At 50.1% G+C, this 18,783-nt stretch overlaps 1 protein-coding gene across 1 annotated transcript in view; it reads right to left on the reverse strand.

The window, feature by feature from the left end:
- Nucleotides 1-17,066, reverse strand: part of CES5A (carboxylesterase 5A) — a 39,528-nt gene extending 22,462 nt beyond the window's left edge. The window contains exons 1-9 of the mRNA XM_056136108.1: nt 16,994-17,066; nt 16,513-16,526; nt 15,843-16,033; nt 15,066-15,204; nt 12,435-12,568; nt 10,681-10,834; nt 8,876-8,980; nt 6,649-6,753; nt 5,150-5,290 (exon numbers count right to left, since the gene is read on the reverse strand). Of these exons, the coding sequence (XP_055992083.1) occupies nt 5,150-5,290; nt 6,649-6,753; nt 8,876-8,980; nt 10,681-10,834; nt 12,435-12,568; nt 15,066-15,204; nt 15,843-16,033; nt 16,513-16,526; nt 16,994-17,066 (1,056 nt within the window). The remainder of the gene's footprint in view (nt 1-5,149; nt 5,291-6,648; nt 6,754-8,875; nt 8,981-10,680; nt 10,835-12,434; nt 12,569-15,065; nt 15,205-15,842; nt 16,034-16,512; nt 16,527-16,993) is intronic.
- Between the last annotated feature and the right edge of the window lie 1,717 nt (nt 17,067-18,783).

Here is an 18,783-nt window from a genome sequence, read left to right on the forward strand (position 1 = left end):
TTGCAGGGGAGAAGTGAGGGCTAGAGAGAGAGCTCAGCACACAGAGCAAGGCTTTGCATACTTGTTTGATTCCCAGAACTGCATGGTGCCCGGAGCATGTCCGGAGAAACCTCCCCCACACCCCAGACACAGTGCTAGGACTAGCTCCTAAACATCACTGGGTGTGGGCTCTTAACAAACAAAATACAAACTTAAAAATATAGACAGAGGGGCCAGAGCAATAGCACAGTGGGTAGGGCAATTTTCTTGCACATGGCCGACCCAGGTTTGATGCCTGGCATCCCATATTTTTTCCCAAGCACCGCCAGGAGTAATTCCTGAGTGCAGAGCCAGAAGTAACCCCTGAGCATTGCTGGGTGTGACCCAAAAAGCAATATATATATATATATATATATATATATATATATATATAGACAGAGGGGTTGGAGCGATAGCACAGCAGGGAGGGTGTTTGCCTTGCATGCAGCTAACCCAGGTTCAATTCCCAGCAACCCATATGGTCCCCTGAGCACCGCCATGGGTGCTGAGCCTGAGGGCAGAGCCAGGAGTAGCCCCTGTGCATCGCTGGTGTGACCCCAAAAAGCAAAACAAACAAACAAACAAAAAAACCCCAAAAATATAGACAGAGAGGCCCTACTGCAGCTATGTGTCATCATATGTTATTCATAACCAGCAATAGAACACAAACTGTCTACTGTTGCCTTTTCAGCAGATCTGAGTGTTGGGGTAAAATCTCAAATAATAATGGTGGGTCTGGTGTCAAAATATTGAATGTGATCAAAGTAGAGAAAGAGTGATATGGAAATCATCTGCCCCACAGGTAGGGGGAGGTTGTGGGATGGGGGTATACTGGGGATTTTGGTGGTGGAGAATGGGCACTGGTGAAGGTACAGGTGTTTCATTGTATGACCGAGACTTAGACTCGAAAGCTTTGTAACTGTTCTCATGGTGATTCAATAAATAAAATTATAAAAAATGAAAAAAAAGGTAAGGAGTTCATGCACAATTCAATCAGCTAATCAGTGGCTGAATAAATAGCAGTACTCCTACATAATATATATATATATATAGACAGAGATTATTAAGCTAACCGAAGAGGACAGCAGGGTGGGCCTAATCCTACCAGACCCAGTGCCTTTACGAGAGGAGAAGGTTTGGACACGGAGAGGCATGAAACAGTGCAGACCCAAGAGAGACACAGGAGCGAGCATGCAGAGAGATGGTGGCTGCCCGCGAGCCAAGGAGCAGGTTTGGGAGAAAGCAAATGCCCTGATGCACTGATCCTGATCCTGGCCCAATTTATTTATTGAGAAAATAAATTGAGGTTGGTTGAGTTGCCCAGTCTGGGGTACTTGATAACAAGAGCTCAGCAAAAAAGTACAGCAAACAATGGACCTTCAACTCACAGATTGAGGAAGAGACCAAAATCATCTCAAATCTAGTGGTCTGATGTTCTTTCCAAAGACTTTGGCAATTAGAAGCCAGTGATGGGACAATGGTCAGCAAGGCTGGTGGGTGAGAACACAGGTGGGTGCTGCTTGGTACAAGGGAAGAGCAATGTGTCATTTTGTGTAAATGCCCTTCCTAGGAAAAAGAACATCTTAAAATATGGTCAAATGTCTTTCCCTCCTGCATTTTCTGCTGAAAATCTTGGGGGTACTTAATTGCTAGGGGAGATATTTAAGAGAGCAGTCTTCTGGAATCTGAGGAAATGCCCCAAACAATTCAGGGGCTGAGACTCATACGTGGGGATTTCCCGTGGTCTCTTACCACCACCAATGAGCACCCACAGAAGGTTGGCACCATCAGACTCCTCAGTTCTGCATATCTGGACACTAATTCCCACCCCACCCCCCACTAATAATTCCAGTAGTTAACACTTAGTTCGTGCCAGCACTGACTGTATGCCAGGCTCCTTGGAATGTATTTATGAGAAGGGAAGTAACATTAGCTCTATTTCACAGACACAGGAAAGGAGGTTCTGAAAGTTTGGCGACTTACTCAAGGTCAGAGAGAATATCAATAAAGAACCCTGTATAGAGGCAGAACCAAAAATGCACACATTTGAAGTGCCATTGACTCTTCTATCACTTGGGAGACTTAGAAAAGTCACCTCAGCTCTTCTGAGCCTCAGTTTCTTTACTTGCCAAATCAGGACACTAATGCTTGTGGGCAAGCTGTCAACCAGGTGAAAGAGTACATGGCACATGGAAGGCATGTAGGGCTGGTCCTGGCTGTCATATTGGTGAAGGCTGTAGCACAAGCCATCTTTCCATCACAGATTGATAATATACAAGAGAGTGGTGACATGTGTCTACCACTCAATTTAAAGGGCCTCCTGTTCCCATGCAGAAAGTATTGGAAGATCTCAGTGAGACAATAGTGTGTGACCCAATTGCCTTATTTACACTGTGAGGAGAAAAATCCATACCTGAATCAGTTCCTGAACCAATGGCTCTGTAGGTCAAATCATTAATGGCAATAAAAACTCGTTTTTAATAACCCAGTCATCACAGGATTCTGGCTTTACATGGCTAACAGCTTGGCAGAAGTGTATTTCTTTCTTTCTTTTTTTTTTTTTCTTTTTTGGTCTCACCCGGCAATGCATGGGGTTACTCCTGGTTTATGCACTCAGGAATTACTCCTGGTGGTGCTCAGGGGACCATATGGGATGCTGGGAATCAAACCCGGGTTGGCCACATGCAAGGCCACCTCCCTACCTTCTGTTCTATTACTCCAGCCCCAGAAGTTCTTAACTCATTTCCCTCCTGGAAGGAGACTGGTCTGTATTAATGAGCTCTGGTGGCTCTATGACTGAGTTATTGACTCTTCAGAGGAGTTTATTTAGGAAGAGAAGGGTCTTCTTGAAGCACAAGTCAAGAAATTGTGGTGCTCCAGCATTTAGACCTCAGCCCAGACAAGAGAAGGGGTCCTTTTTCCTCCTTCCCCACCATCCTCTCATCCCTAATGTAGTCTTCTCTTTCCCCAACTCCTTAGCTCTGCATTTCATCTCTGTCTACCTCTGGGAATGAGCACAGGAGGCTGGAGCTGTGTGGTTAATTCACTGTCATTGCTCAAATTTTCGCCGAGCATAAAGCACACACTAAAATATATAGTACTTTTACCGACTTTCAGCACACAGTTCTTGTCTAGAGTGATCATTTCCAACTATCATTGTCATAGTGGTCCTTTCTCTATCCCAACTGCTTCTTCCCCAGCACTTGAGGTAGGCTTCCAGCTGTGGACCAATCCTCTTGGCCCTTGTTTCTACTGTCCTTGGGTATCAGTTTCATACTACATTTTTTTGTATCCTACAATTAACTGCATTGAAACCATAATGCCCAAAAGGAGAGAGAGAGAGAGAGAGAGAGAGAAGTGCCTGCCATAGAGGTAGGCTGGTGGGCAGGGGGATGGGGGTTTGGCAGGAGGGAATTGGGACATTGATGGTGGAAAATGTATACTGGTGAAGGGACAGGTGTTGGAACACTGTATGACTGAAACCCAATCCGTGAACAACTTTGTAACTGTGTATCTCTCTCTCTCACACACATACACATATATGTATATGATATCTCTATCTATCTATCTATCTATCTATCTATCTATCTATCTATCTACCTACCTACTCAGAAGAAGAACCACCAGGCCTGTCCAGAAGAGACTCAAGATACTCAGGATTGTTTGCCATCGTTATGGTGGTAGTAGTCACAGTCAGGGGCACCCAAGTTAAACATCCTCTATTTGATCATTTGAAGGGGAAATAATATAGTCAGCTCTAGCTCTGTAGAGCAATTTGGGAGTATTTATTCTGAAATACCTTCTCTGCTGGGAGTGTCCTTTACTCTCTCTCTCTCTCTCTCTTGTCTCTCTCTCTTTATGCTCTCTCTCTTCTCTATCTCTTTCTCTCTCCCTCCAATTTCTGATATGAAATCATTTTTATTGTCCTATCTTATCCAGAGGGCTGGAGCGATAGCACAGCAGGTAGGGCGTTTGCCTTGCAAGCGGCCAACATGGCTGACCCGAGCTCGATTCCCCTGCCCCTCTCGGAGAGCCTGGCAAGCTACCGAGAGTATCTCGCCTGCACGGCAAAGCCTAGCAAGCTCCCCGTGATGTGTTCGATATGCCAAACACAGTAACGAGTGTCACAATGGAGACATTACTGGGCCTGCTCGAGCAAATCGATGAACAATGGGAGGACAGTGACAGTGACAGATCTTATCCAGAAATTCTTTTCTGTGGCACAAAGAGCCTACATTGGGGTCGAGACTGGCACTGACTTGTTTTGGGGACATGCTGAGGGGCAACTCCTAACTCTGTGCTCAGGAGTGCTCCTCGTGGTGCTCAGAGGACCATGCAGTGCTGGGGATTGAACCCAGGTCTCCAGCTTGCAAAGCCTTTGCTCCACCCTTTTAGCTACCTCTCCAGCACCGGGACTGACATTGTTTTTCCTGATAAGATCATAACCAGCATTAACTTGAGAACCACATGTTTTCCCCCAAATTTAAGTAGGGGGAGCCAGCTCCCATGTCATGAGGATCCCGAGCTGCCCATGTCACGCAGGAGCTCATGCAGGCTTTATCAGCTTTGAACGTCCTGGGCATTCACCCCACCAACAGCATTTTGGAAAGCCAGCCAAGAGTGAGGCGGCTCTTTCTATTGTGGTCAGCCCCTCCAGCTCCGCGGCTCCTGTTTGCACTCATGGGTGACATGATTCGATACTTTTGCAAGTTGCCCAACAACTGATCAAGGCTTTCTTGAAGTTCAAGTGCCTGAACTGAGGCAGAACATATTTTCCAAACTGAAGCTCTCCAAAGATAGCTCAATTGCATCTTTGAAAGCGTCACTGTGATCCTTTAAAATAATTATTTGTGGTGTTTTGAACCCAGGTAAAATGCATAGAATCCTCTCCTCCAGTTTTCTGAAAAATAAAGTTGTTTCTTTTGTTGTAAATATCTACAAGCAGCCAGGCGCACTTGCTTATGGCTACTGCGTCCTCAATTATACTCTAAAAGAGAGACGAGAGCTGATTTCTATGAACTTGGCTCCAGTCTGCACAAGACTCGATGTCATCTCTGGGAATGCCCAGCTGTGAGGCGAACAGTCACCTCATTGTCGCTCCATCGGCAGAAAACACAGTTGAAATTCTTACCATGGGCAGTAGGAAGCCACACTCGTGGTTATTAACTCCAATGATAGAAGGAACTGGATGGTATGTACTCTGAGACAAGAGGTCTAGAGGCTCATGAGGAATGACGAAACCATCAATCACTCGAACAAAAGACTTGACCTTCTGGAATAAGGAAGGAGAGAGGGATCAGCAGCTGTTTCTGCTCATCAAATCTGCTCACAGGCTCCTGCCTCACTTCAGCTAGCCTGCTCTAGCAGTAGCTGAAATACAGTAAGAGAGGTAACCAGGTTTCTATCGTCCAAACTGGGTGAATCCTACCATTTATTTGGGAAAAAGGTTTCAGCTTTTCTTTGCCATACTCCCCTCACCTGCTAATTAGGATAACAAGTAGTATCTTCCTAAAAAAAAAAAATTGAAGTGCATTGCACCTTTGAAATTGTCACTGTGCTCCATTAAAACAATCATTTGTGGTGTGTTGAACCCAAATAAAAGGAATAGAATCCTCGGTCCAGTTTTTCTTTTAAAAAAAAGTGATTTCTTTTGTTGTAACTCTCTAACACATTTTCATAAGTAAGTATCCGACTCATTTTCATATGATGAAATCAGGTGATTCTGACACGTGGTCAAGTATGGACAAATGGAACAGGAAGAGTGGGAAGCAGAAAGAAAGGCCAGGTGAGTGAAACTGGGAACATCTTCCTGAGATGTCTCCCTCACAGACCTGGGGCTGTGCTGTGGGGGGTCAGGAAACAACAGCTGGCTCTAATAATGGGTTATTTTAAAATCTCTTTCTTAGAAAGTGGGGAGAGAAAGATGTGAAGAGAATAGCCATTGCACTGTGTTGGGTCAAGGACTGGGTGTTACCATTGCTCCAGATTCTAGCTCCGGCCACAGCAGATGCTTAATGCCTGCCAAACAACTACTGCGCAAATCCTGTCATCTGACCGAGAACAAGTCTTCTCTGCCAAGGGCAGTGGGAGGCTCTCAAGATTGGAAGGTGACTGAGACTTCTCCAACTGGAGTGAACCTGGATGGAACTTGGTCTTGGTCAGCTCGACCCCACCTGAATACCCACAGAGCATCTCCCTGATTCAAAAGGAGCAGCTCTTGCTTTAACATGGAGATTGTAAAGGAATTTCGACTCTTCCCTGGCCCAAACGGCTTCCTAACAGAACATCTCTCTCCTGCTGCTGACTTGAGCTCCTGGTGTCAGATGAAATGGGGGATGGGGTGGTGGTCTTTCAATGAGGACAGCCTCTGGATTTAGCTGGATCTTCTCCAGGATAGGCAATAGCCCACTCTTCAAGTTTCTTAAATGACTTGGAAGAGTTCTAAATTCTACCCTGCCTCCTCCTCCTCTTCCTCCTCCTCCTCCTCCTTCTTCTTTTGACAGCTTTGACTACGAAAGCCCCAACCTCCATCTTTCCAAGTTCCCAGTCAAAGGGGATGAGAATAGCAGAAGTGGTCTTCCACACCATTTCAAAGCGACCCTAACCACAAACACTCCCTCCCCTTTTCACCTTATTGAGGCTCAGCAGCTCCTGAGAGGATTTCGCCCTCAGACACTTGAGCAGAGCCTTGGAGTCCGACGCCTTGCAGTCACATATCTCCGCAATCACTGCCAGCTATTGCCAAGAGAAGGTGCAAGTCAGACTGGGAAAGCCTCTAGAAAAATCAAACTTGGAAAGAGCCATTAATCCAGTCACAGACTGGATCTTTATGCAAGACCCAGTCTTTCCCCCAACCCCTGCCACCACCATATGCCTATAATGAAATTGAGGTTATAGAGGGGAAGTTGACACTGAGAGTCATGTTCTCTCACCAGACCCATTTGTCCATCTGCACCCACTGCTGATGCTGGGGGAAACTGTTGGTCAGCTCATGCCACGATGGGAGTCTAGACTTCTGATCCCAGAGAGACTAGTGAGGGGGTGTTGGCACCGTGGACTAGCCCCCCAACCCCACAGATCCCAGAAACCCAAACTATGAGAGTATCAATGAAGCCACCACCCCCAAGACTGAAGAGTCATTTTGCAAGAACTGTTTGTGTCAACTGAGGCTTAACACTGGGTCTAAGTCCTGCTAGGTCTCCTCAAACCTCCTCTCCAGTCCCTGGCCCAGGATGCCCTGAATAATTTTTTATTTTGACACCAATTCCCACCCTCTTCTGAACGTTTCTTTGGGTTACTACAGTTCTCCTGGGCCCCCTTCCTCCTCCAATTTCCTGTCCTCCCAGTGAGGGCTGTCCTTTTCCTACCACCTGTTACTCAGCACCTGTTCACCAGTCACACTTGCTACATGTAAACTTACCTCTTGAAAATGGTATTTCTGGGGCCAGGTGATAGGATAGTGGTTGGGGCACAGCCAGCAGGCACCAGGTTCAATCCCTGGCTCAATCCCCAGCACCCAGGGATTTGGATGCCAGGATATGGCCCCTATGCCAGCAGGTGTGGTCCTGGAGGCGCCCCCTAAAGCATGCCAGAGCATTCTGGGTAATCCCCAGCACCCCGTGGTCTGAACAGCATGGCAACCACAGCCCTCACAGTCAATGGCAGGCCCAGCTGGCTGAGAAATGCTAATGGAGTCTCCGGGCCTCCAGAACACCACGTAGGAGCACCCCTCCCCACCAAAAAATAGAAAGTGGTGATCCTGACTGTTCTCTAGAGGTCATGGATGCTCTGAGCAGTTCGTGAACATTGCAGATCTCCTCCATGGGAAATGCAGAAGCTTTAGAAAGTCGCCATAGAAACGGGCAGAAAACGCCCTCTTGAGTGGATGTGGAGTCCTTTCTACACTCCAACCTGCATAGCGCCCCATCAGCACAGCAAGAACAAGTAAGATCACTCTGCACACATCAGAAGGAGCTTGCAGGGAGCAAACCCAACCCTCCTTTGGGTCACCAGGAAAGGATTTTCACAGTGGTGGGACTCTGCGTTTCTGGTCTTGCAGTGCCTTGGTATTTTTGACAAGTTGTTAAAGGAAATGCAGTCCCCAAACAGAGACTAGCAGGAGATGGGTTCATAGCCCCGTGCTTAATTGATACCCAGCAACAGCATCAGCGCCCGCCGTGACTCATTCAACCTGCCAACATGTAAAGTCGCCTGCCACACCACAGCCGCTATGCTGGGAGACAGACAGACCTCACACCCTGGGCCTCACTCTCTGGTAGAACTCCAAGGCAAGATGACAGATGACAAATATCTGGGGCACAGGCCTCTCCCCCGCCCATGCCCACCCCCCAGTCTCTCATCAGCCATGGTGTCACTTCCCACTGAGCTGCTGTGTCTGGGTCCCCCTTGTCATTGTGTTCTGGGTGGAGGAGAGGAAGTACAGGAGGATTCGAGCTAATACAGACAGCTGAGAGGAGACAGCAGGGAAGGAGCTTGCCTTGCCCTCAGCGCCACAAACGGCACCACGAGCCCCACCAGGAGTGATCCTGAGCACGGAGCCAGGAGGCGACTCTGAGCAGAGCTGGGTAGGGTTCAAAAACTGAAACTAAATAAGAATCAAAAGATAGATCAAGGCAAGAACACCGGCACACATATAGTACACAGCCACATCCATGCATCAGTGCCACTGCATTGTGTACCCAGTACCCAATCTTTGGGGGGGGGGGTCACTGTGGACCAGCACAAGATCCTCTGGCCATGGTTGGTCAAGAGGGTCCAGTACCTGATTTAGGACACCTGACCACTCTTCTGTAAAGAAGGAAAGAAAGCATTAGAGCAGTGTTCTTAATATACTTACATCTTCATCCCTCTCCTTTTTCGAGGCCCTCAGGTAAGGGATGATGGCCACCCCGCTCTCCATGATGGCTTTATGGAATAAGCCCTTGGATAGAGGGGACAGGATCTGCAGAGAGAACACAGTTAGCCACAAGACTCCCCAGCCATCATCCATATCTTTTTCAAAAATCAAAACTCCCAGGCCAGAATTTTAGATCAGCAGATAAGGTCTATCTTGCCTGGCTGACCCTGGTTCAATCTCTGCCACCCCTAGGGTCCCCTGAGCACTGCCAGGAATGATGCTAGAGCACAGAGCCAGGAGGAAGCCCTGAGCACCTCCAGATATGGTCTCCAAACCCAAGCCAAACCAACAAAATGGAATGTCTCCAGAGAGCTGCCTCAAGAGATCTAATCTTGGAAAGAAAACAGAGGACCTGGTGTGTGTGTGTGTGTGTGTGTGTGTGTGTGTGTGTTTGTGTGTGTGTGTGTGTGTGTGTGTGTGTGTGTGTGATGGAGGTAGGTGCTCCAGGTCCCTCTGAACTTTAAAGCCCACCACACTGCATGTGTTAGTGGGAAAACTTGAGGCCACAGGCATCCTAGAAAACCAGTCACAACTGGGCCCAGATCAGACCTACTGTAAGGGAACAGGTTTGGCACCATGTCTGATAGTGGAGTAGGCATAAGTGGCTGTTGTCACACGTGGAAAGTTCAGTCGCTATCATCCACTTATCAAGTGATTTTGAAAGCATGAAAACTCTTTGCCCATTGTCCAGTGTTATGCCCAGTGGAAGCTCTGTGAACCCAGGTGCATGAGCTGACCTCAGCAATGGGCAGGTTTGCTGATGTTCAGCCATACAGACCACACACAGCTGGAGCAACGTTCCAGCAGACCATGTCTGCTCCCATCATCTGCTTCCTGAAACATGTCAATCCATCTGCCTTCACCCTTGTTCTATCCACTTATGCTCATGGTTGTAATTACATAATGAAACATCAAGGGACCCCTATGAAAGAGTCATGTGGAAAGTAAGCAAAATTGTGTTTAGGGGAAAGTGTGCGCATAAAGACAAGTGAAGACTACTGCTATCAAAGGTGGTGTGAATGAAATGTAAGGGAGGAGAGGAAACTCCAATAGGCCACATCTCTGAGTTCAAGCCATGAAATCTGTGGGTGCTTTTAACTAGGGATCCCACGACAGCCTTCTTGTTGGAAACCAGCTCTAAAAAGGAAGGATCCTGTTTCAGAGAATAAAGGGATGGACCTTCATTTTTCAAGTGAAAATGGGATTCTCCAATCCTCCTCCATTATTTGGGGCATTCACTGAGATTTTCTATTAAACAAGTCACAGTTGTTCTTGGCCTCGGTATACCAGGGTTCCAAACTTGACAAACAGAAGTGACTTTTCCCCAGACAATCACTTGCCTTGTGACAGCTCTTTCATCAAGAGCTTCCCAAAACTTATTTCACCTACAGTCTCATTTTAAGAACAAAAAAGTTACCTAGAAGCCCCTTGGAAATCTACCTTCTTTAGATAAACAAACAAAAGGAGACCCCAGCCAATTGCACTGGAGGCTTCAATTGCCCCCCAAAATCATTCCAGCACCCCCAGGGGTGGTATCAGCCACTTTGGGACACAGTGATGGATCTTGATGGCAGTGTTCATCCATGACATGAGACCAAGCCTCTATCTCTATAGGGTAGACTCAAGGGAGAGAGCCTGAGGGCATGTTGGAAGTGAGTCAGATATGAAGTAGTATCAGTCTCACCTACACTTCCCTGAGCCCCCATTCCCCCAGGCTCCATCCAGGTAACAGAGGAGGGACTCACCAGGCTAGAAACACTAATAGCTCCTGCAGACTCGCCAAAGACAGTCACGGAGTTGGGGTCCCCACCAAAGAACAGGATGTTCTCCTGGACCCAGGTGAGGGCTGCCAGTTGGTCTAGGAAGGCCCAGTTCCCCGGAGCATGCTGGTCCCCTGTGCTGGGAGGAAGAGAGGGGCAGTGAGCAGGCTCAGTGGTCACCGGGACACTAAGCTTGGGGTTGGTTCTTAGGTGGGATCTGGAGTTCTGTGCATTTTTGTTTTGTTTTTGCAGGGGTCACACTGCCAGAACTCAGGGTTTACTTCTGGCTCTGTGCTCACTCAGGATCCTCTGGCAGGGCTCCAGGGACCCTATGGGGTGCTGGGGATCAAACCCAGGCCAGTCCCATGCACTGCAAGTGCTGTACCCACTATACTATCTCTTCAGCCTCCCGTTGGGTTTCTTTGACAAATGGTTGGAAACTACACACCCCAGAAAAATGCACCTCGGATGCTCTGATGTCCCCTCATTCCATAGATGCCAGAAACTTTCTGCTCCTGGGGCTTGATCTATCAAGGCCAGAAGCTTGACACTCGCTGGACACTGAGGATCTAACAAAGGATGAAGCATTCCAGATGAGCCAAAGGTTCTGCACCATCACCCTTCCCCACAGTCCTTCCCTGCCCGAGCTACTACGAGCTGGTGATTTTCTCCCCTGGTCCACCAGGGACCTCAGTCTATGTGTCCCAAAGGCTGGCTTCATAGGCACTATAACACCCCAGCTTCCATGTCTGGTCAGTGTGGGGGCAGTGGGGGGCTGAGGGTGGTCTGACAATGAACAGTTCTACCCCCCCCAGGACCCCTGCACTGGGAAATGCTATGGGCAGAGGTCACACTGTCCACAGCCACACTCATGACCCCCTTCCGTTCAGAGGAATTTGGGAACAAGTGCTAAGGGACCCCGGGGGTATGTGACCTACAGGGAAAGATGTTTGGTTTCTTTGGAATAAGGGGTACAGCCAGCTTAGTGCTTGGCGGCCACTGCTGGCAGTGCTGGGGTCTTTCTCTAACCAAAGCTTCACCTTCAGACGGATCCAGAAAGGCCTTCCCCTTGTTGGCCAGAGGCAGAAGATCTGGGGTGAGGGGGCGGGGGTTGGAGGAGGCAGGGTCATAGGATAGAAGGGGCTCGGGTCCCATCTGTATGGAGGAACATCTCAGGACTTGATTCCGTTGAGAGAGTTTTAGTGTATGAATCCGTTGATTGTGGGTGAAGGGGACAGGTCAGAGGACAGACGATTCTGACAGAGCTCACTCTGGGCCAGGACTAGGTGCTGAAAAGGGGGTACAGTGGGCTCACTCTGGGCCAGGACTTGGTGCTGAAAGAGGGTATGGTGCCTGGCACGATGCCCTCTCAGTCACGGTATAGGAAACCACAGTGCCTACAAGGAAGGAGAAAAGGGAAAAACAGAAAAAGAAAAGTGTCTTTCATAGAGGCAGGCTAGGAGGCGGGAAGGAAACCAGGGACACTGGTGGAAGGATCCGTGCTGGAACATCATACACCTGAAACCCAGATGTGAGTAACTTTGTAATTCTGTAATTTGCAGTGATTCAATTAAAAAAAATTAAAACACAGACTTTGCATTGGATGGGCCTTAGGTCCTAGAACCCCTAGACTCGGGGTCAAAGGTGTTCAGAGTCATTGAAGACTTACACCTCCTGCTGTCACCCACTGCCCCGTGGCCATCTGTTGCCTGCAGCTTCCTGTCCCCATGGACACTCACTTGAAGAAGCCAAAGATGCCCAGCCGGTACTGGGTGGTCACGACCAGCACGTCTTCATAGGCAGCCAGGGCGGAGCCATCAAAGATGGAGGCTGAGCCTGTCTCAAAGGAGCCGCCCGGGATCCACACCATGACCTGAGATGGGGAGGGAGATCTCGGGTCAGCTTGCTGGACACCCATGGGCCCTGCCCATCACAAAAGCCAGGATGATGTTTCTTTACAGAAGAAGGATCTCTCTGTACCTTCTCAGTAGCTTTAGAGGTTTCTTTTTTGTTTGGGTTTGTTTGGGGTTGGGGTTTTGTACCACACCTGGCGCTGCTCAAGGGTGACTCCTGGCTCTGCACTCAGGAATGACTTCCGGTGACTGTGAGGGATGCCGGGATCAAACCCGGGTTGGCTGCATGCAAGGCAAATGCTCTCCTCTCTGTACCACTGCCCTGGGTTCAGCTTTTAGAGGTTTTGTTCTTTTGAAGAAGGCTCAAGATTTAGCTGTCGGACTCTCTGCCCTAGACCCGCCAGGTTTGACCCTCTGTCAGGGCCTGGCTGTGTGAGCTAGGGCAGGAAACTTGACTTCTCTGAGCCTCGCTTTTCTGTCTAGAAGGTGTGAAGAATGAAAGCATCTCCCTGCAGAGGCGGCCCCAAACAAGATGCTGCAACTCAAGGTCGCAGAACAAGGCAGGCCCTTTTCAGGGACTCAGGAAGTGTCAATGAAGCATCACCCTCTCCCTCACCCCAGGAGGAGGGACCCCACTGACAGCCTGGTGTAAGCTAAAGCTATTCGGGCTCGTTCTGATCTCAGGGGTCCCTGTGGGCAGAGAGGAGTGAGGGAGAAAGGAAAAGACATGCAGGAACGTGATGAGAAAAATTGGAGCCGTAGTGGCGAATGGGAGGAGCCTATTTTCAGCTCTTTGGAGACCTCCTAGCAAAGCCCTTCCGTGTGCCGCTCAAGGCAGGTCAGGGACTCCAGCCCTCACGTGCTCTCCCCACGCAAGACTGCCCCATCTCTGAGCATGGACCCAGGAGTCCCAAGCACAGCGTGACTGTCTGAGTCCAGGCACTGCCTTAGGTGTGACTATTGTGCTACAAGACAGCGAGCCTCCTGCTGGGGTGGAATGAGGGAGGGGGCTGGGGGGCACCCGGGGTTCCAAGCCCAGTGGTGGAGCACACATTTTTCACTCGCTCACAACGGGGGTCTTTTTCATCTCCAATGCCATCTTTCACTGCCTCCAGGGCAAGCTAAATTATTGGCGGATGCCAGGGGCCTCTTTGAAAATGTATCTACTTCTCAAGCAGGGAAAGAATATCTGAGACCTTTGAAGCCAAGTCTTAGGAGAAAAGTTTGCAGAAAGCAAAATAAAAACCAAAAAGATATAACCCAGACAGGTCCTTCAAGTTGGAAGGCATCACCCCAAGTCACTGCCAAATACAGAAGCCACTGGACAAGATGAAAGGAATCTGCTATTGGAATGACTTTTAAAAAGTCGCTCATGTGAGGCTGGAGTGATAGCACAGCAGGTAGGGCCATTTGCCTTGCATGTGGCCAACCTGGGTTCAATTTCCAGCATCCCATGTGGTCCCCCAATCACCGCCAGGAGTAATTCCTAAGTGCAGAGCCAGGAGTGCATCTCTGGTGTGACCTAAAAAGCAAAAATAATAATAATGCACTGTAGCACTGTCTTCTCGTTGTTCATCAATTTGCTCGAGTGGGCATTAGTAATGTCTCTATTATTGAGACTTGTTATTGTTTATAGCATATCGAATATGTCACAGGTAGCTTGCCACGCTTTGCCATTGTAGGTGCAATACTCTCAGTAGCTTGCTGGGCTCTCTGAGAGGGGCAGAGGAATTAGAAGAAGGAGAAGAAGGAGAAGGAGGAGGAGAAGGAGAAGGATAAGGAGAAGGAGAAGGGGAAGAAGAAGGGGAAGAGGAGGAGGAGGAGCAGGAAGAGGAAGAGGAGGAGCAGGAAGAGGAAGAGGAGGAGGAGGAAGAGGAAGAAGAGGAAGAGGATGAAGAAGAGAGAGGAAGAAGAAGAGGAAGAAGAGAAGGAAGAAGGGAAAGGGGAAGGGGAAGAGGGAGAAGGAGGAGAAGGAGGAGAAAGCGAAGGAGGAGGAGGAGGAGAAGGAGGAGGAGGAGGAGGAGGAGGAGAAGGAGAAGGAGAAGGAGAAGGAGAAGGAGAAGGAGAAGAAGAAGAAGAAGAAGAAGAAGAAGAAGAAGAAGAAGAAGAAGAAGAAGAAGAAGAAGAAGAAGAGAAGAAGAAGAAGAAGAAGAAGGAGGAGGAGGAGGAGGAGGAGGAGGAGGAGGAGGAGAAGAAGAAGAAGAAGAAGAAGAAGAAGAAGAAGAAGAAGAAGAAGAAGAAGAAGAAGAAGAAGAAGAAGAAGAAGAAGAAGAAGAAAACTCATGTGTTCAGTGATGAGGCAATAGGGGACCAGGTCAAATCCCAAACATCCAGCCCCCCTGCCCTCTTACCCTTGTCCTCCTGCCCCCTGCCCCCAGTCCCTCTACCCTCTGCTCCCAGTCTCCTGCCCACCTGCCCCCAGTCCTGCCTCCTTGCCACTCTGTCCCCTGCCCCCTGCCCAGGCCCCGCCTGACTTGGGCCTCTCTGTGCTGGGCACTCAGCCTGCAGGAGCCTCACCGGGAGCTTGGAGCCAGAGCACGCATGTTCGGGCGCATAGATGTTGAGGTACAGGCAGTCCTCGGACACCTCCAGCTCAGGGTACTGCATCTTGACTAGGTGACGATCTGCGTGTAGCCACTGTGTGTTCTGGTAGCACCTGGGAGAAGAGCGAGGCCCCTTGAGGTGCCGGCCCTGAAACCCCGGAGAGGGACGGGCTGCCCTGGCACTGTCCTTGCCCAGTGTGCTGGGAGGGGTCCCCTGGAACATGCCCCCAAGAGCATCTTTGGAACAAAGGCCAGACAAGCCTGTCGCAGAGGATCCGAGGCCTGAGCGGTCTTCAGTCCACAAGCCTGGTTCTAGAACATTCCTGGGGCTGGTCCTAGAACATTCTTGGGCCTGGTTCTAGAAAATTCCTGCACCTGGTTCTAGAAAATTCTCAGGTCTGGTCTAGAAAATTCCATGATAGTCAGGGAGCACAGGGAATCTGCCTCTGTGCAATGCCCGCCTCACTTCTGCCCTCCATCAGGATTGAGTGGGGCATTGAGGGCTGAAGTTACCGATCCATTCCCACCAGGTTTCAGAACCAGCGTTATTTGGCCCTGCAGTGCTCCACCCACAATGCTCCACCCTGCAATGCTCTATCATGAAGTGCTCCTACCACAGTGCTCTGCCCACAGTTCTCCACCTGCAGTGCTCTGCCATGCAGTGCTCCTACCATGGTGCTCCACCCACAGTGCCCTTACCCCGGTGCTCCACACAAGTGCTCTGCCCCAGACTCCCAGAGCGCCCTCTTACAGTGCAGGGTAGGTTGTAGCATCTCGGACGTCCTCCCAGGGCAATGCAGGGTTAGGTTTCGCAAATCGTTGCCGTCCCACAGGGGGCGCGGCGAAGGGGACCCCCAGGAACACGTTCACCGACACGGAGCAGCCCAGCACGCTGACCCGTTTGCCCCGGACCCATCCCAGCCTGGAGTTCCTCAGTGGGGCCTCCACAGACTCAGGAAGCTCCGGGGAACCTGAGGGAGAGGCAGGGATGAGGAGCCGCGAGCTCGGAGCGCCCCCTAGAGGACGCCTAGGGCCTACCACAGCCACCTGCAGCCACCCTTGCCTCACCCTTGCCTCACCCTTTCCATCTCCGGGAGCCCGGCCCGGAGCCCCCACAGGCTGCCAGTGCACCAGCCACCCCTCAGACCTCACTCTGTCCAGCCCATGCCCTCTGCAGTCCAGGACCCCACACAATCCTCAGCTCCAGCCCTCCAGGCCTGGATGATCTTCCTCACCCGCTTTTGGACAACAGACTCTTTCCCGGTGAAGTTACATCTAATCGAGTGCCGGTGTGACGAGGCATTCCCAGGCCTCCTCCACCACCACCACCACCATGCCACGGAGTGTGGCTTGGCAAGGGGAGGACCATGCTTTGGATGTAAATGAGTGCATCGACATGCATGACCGCCTGGGCTGTTGACGTCAGCTCCTCCACCTCCCAGCCCTGAGGATGAGCCTTTGGGTTTCTACGTCCACTAAAGGAGCCTTGGTGACCTGGTAGGACCCTGTTATCTTGATGACCACCTGCCTAAATGTTCTTTCAACAGTGCAAGAACCCCCCCACCCCAATTCCGAGACTCAACCATGCAACATCACAGGATCACCCTCTGCCACTAAGTCCGACTGACCCACCCACCCAGTCCCCAGGGGGGCTTCCCAGTTAGTACCCTCTCACACTCACCAAGGAGAATGTGGCTGCATCTGTTCTCTGTGCCCAAGGAGACTGTGACTCGGGGGCTCCGTGGGTCCCCGAGGGTCCCCAAGAACCCTACACATACTACGTTTATGTTCACCCATGCATGACTATTCGGGTAGAACAACCCCTCTACCCCATCTTCCAAGACCACCTCGCCCCACCACCAGCCATCTCCCCGTCCCCCCCCCCCCCAATGGATGTCTCACCCTCAGTGGCAACTGCAAAGACCCAGGCAGCCCAAAGCAGGGTCAGGCCTGAGTACACACTCTCCCCACTCATCTGGCCGGACCGCTTGGCTTCCTGATGGCCACAGTCACTTTGGGTTCGGGCAGCGAGAAAGGGCTTCTGGTCAGCGGGCAAACGCAGAGCGGGCAGGCACAGAGTGCAGGAACGCAGAGAGCAGCATCAGCTTGATTTTTCGGGGAGAAAATCGGCCAAACAAGACTTTCCTGTTCTTATTTACATAAGGTGAAGCTGATGATTAACTCCAAACGGGGAACAGGCAGACTCCGGGCACATAGGATGGCATCAGGAGAAAGAATATTTGGGGTCCAGTAAGTGAGAAGATTCAAATTCAAATGCCGATTAGGCAAACAGCTGATAAAGCTGCCGGGGAAAGTTGGGGATTGTGATTTCCCCAGATCTAGTAAATATGCGTTTTAAGCAAAGGCAGTAGGTCAGAACAGAAACTATGATACCTCTTGATTTCTTGCATAAAGAATCATTTTTTTTAATGCAAAGTTACAGCTGGAGTGATAGTAATAGCAATAATCACAGGAAGTGGTCCCTGAGCAGTCATGAGTGGGCCTATGTTTCGATGTGAGCCCAGTGTGGCATGACCTGGTTTTGGATGAAGCCTCTCCTATCTGACCCACATCCTGGAGGGAAGTAAAGTGATGAGCTCAGGCAGGTGAAGCTACTCGAAGCGGTTCTGGAGGGGCCTGTTCTCAGCAGCCTGGGTGTCTGCAGTGCTCTGTTTCTTGGAAAGTTACGCTGAGACACAGTTGGTCACGCGTGATCTGGAACAGTACCCAGAGTTCCTCCCAGTGGTCCCCTGCAGGCTTCCCGCCTCACTTGGGAGCACTGACTGGCCAAGGATGGGACTTTCTAAACACTTGGGGCCAGACTGATAGAGGCGTCCTTCTCTCTCCCTGGAGACAGCCAGGGGAGCTTGAGACATAGCTGTTTAATGAATGGGCAGTTTCCTGGGGTCGGGCTCCTGAAAGGCACACAGGAGACACGAGCAGGTTTTATGCACCTGCTGGATCCAGAGTTTAGTGCCACAAGCAGGGCAGACCTACCCCATGGTGAGGGTAAGCGGTGCAGGGTACGCTTTGCTCAGTGCTCTAGAAACCTTGGCAGATTTGCAGTCCTCTAGTGAATAATCTCTCCCAGCTTCATTTCTGACATGCCACTCGCAGTGCCATGCATTAGGAAAGGAGTTATGTGAAGATGCAGGTCTGGGTTCAGTAGAGAGCAGAGATGTCTCCAATTAACCTTGAAGTCCCCTCAAATGCCTCCTAAAACGCAGAGAACATCCAGTAGTCCCCATGAGTGACCTAGGCCAAGAAGTCCTTGCACTCCAATGCACTCTAACCCCATGATCTCTTCTGCTGGGACTAAAGAATAAAGAGAAAGCCTTAGAGTGGACATCCAGGTGGACAAACAGTCCACCTTCAAGGGCACCATAAGTCCTGGGAGGTAAAAGGAGGAAGAGGCAGGGAACTCTCATGTTTCCAGTTTGCCTACAGGGTTTACACATGCAGGCTTCAGATGAAACACAGAAAAATTTTAATGCATATTTATTTGGCTGCAGTGGGGAGACTCAGACATTGAGGACCTTTGGAGACCAAAGCATGTAGCTCTGGCCCATATAGTAGGTGGAGGTAGGACTCCATCTTGCTTGCTGAAATCACCGACATTATTGTTCTTTGAAACGCTGCCAAGCACAGTGCGATTTGCCCTCCTGCCTTTCCGCGTGGGCTTACCACGGTGC

Source organism: Sorex fumeus, unplaced genomic scaffold (genome assembly GCF_029834395.1).
Source record: "Sorex fumeus unplaced genomic scaffold, SorFum_2.1 ptg000122l, whole genome shotgun sequence".
Classification (NCBI taxonomy): Eukaryota; Metazoa; Chordata; class Mammalia; order Eulipotyphla; family Soricidae; genus Sorex; species Sorex fumeus.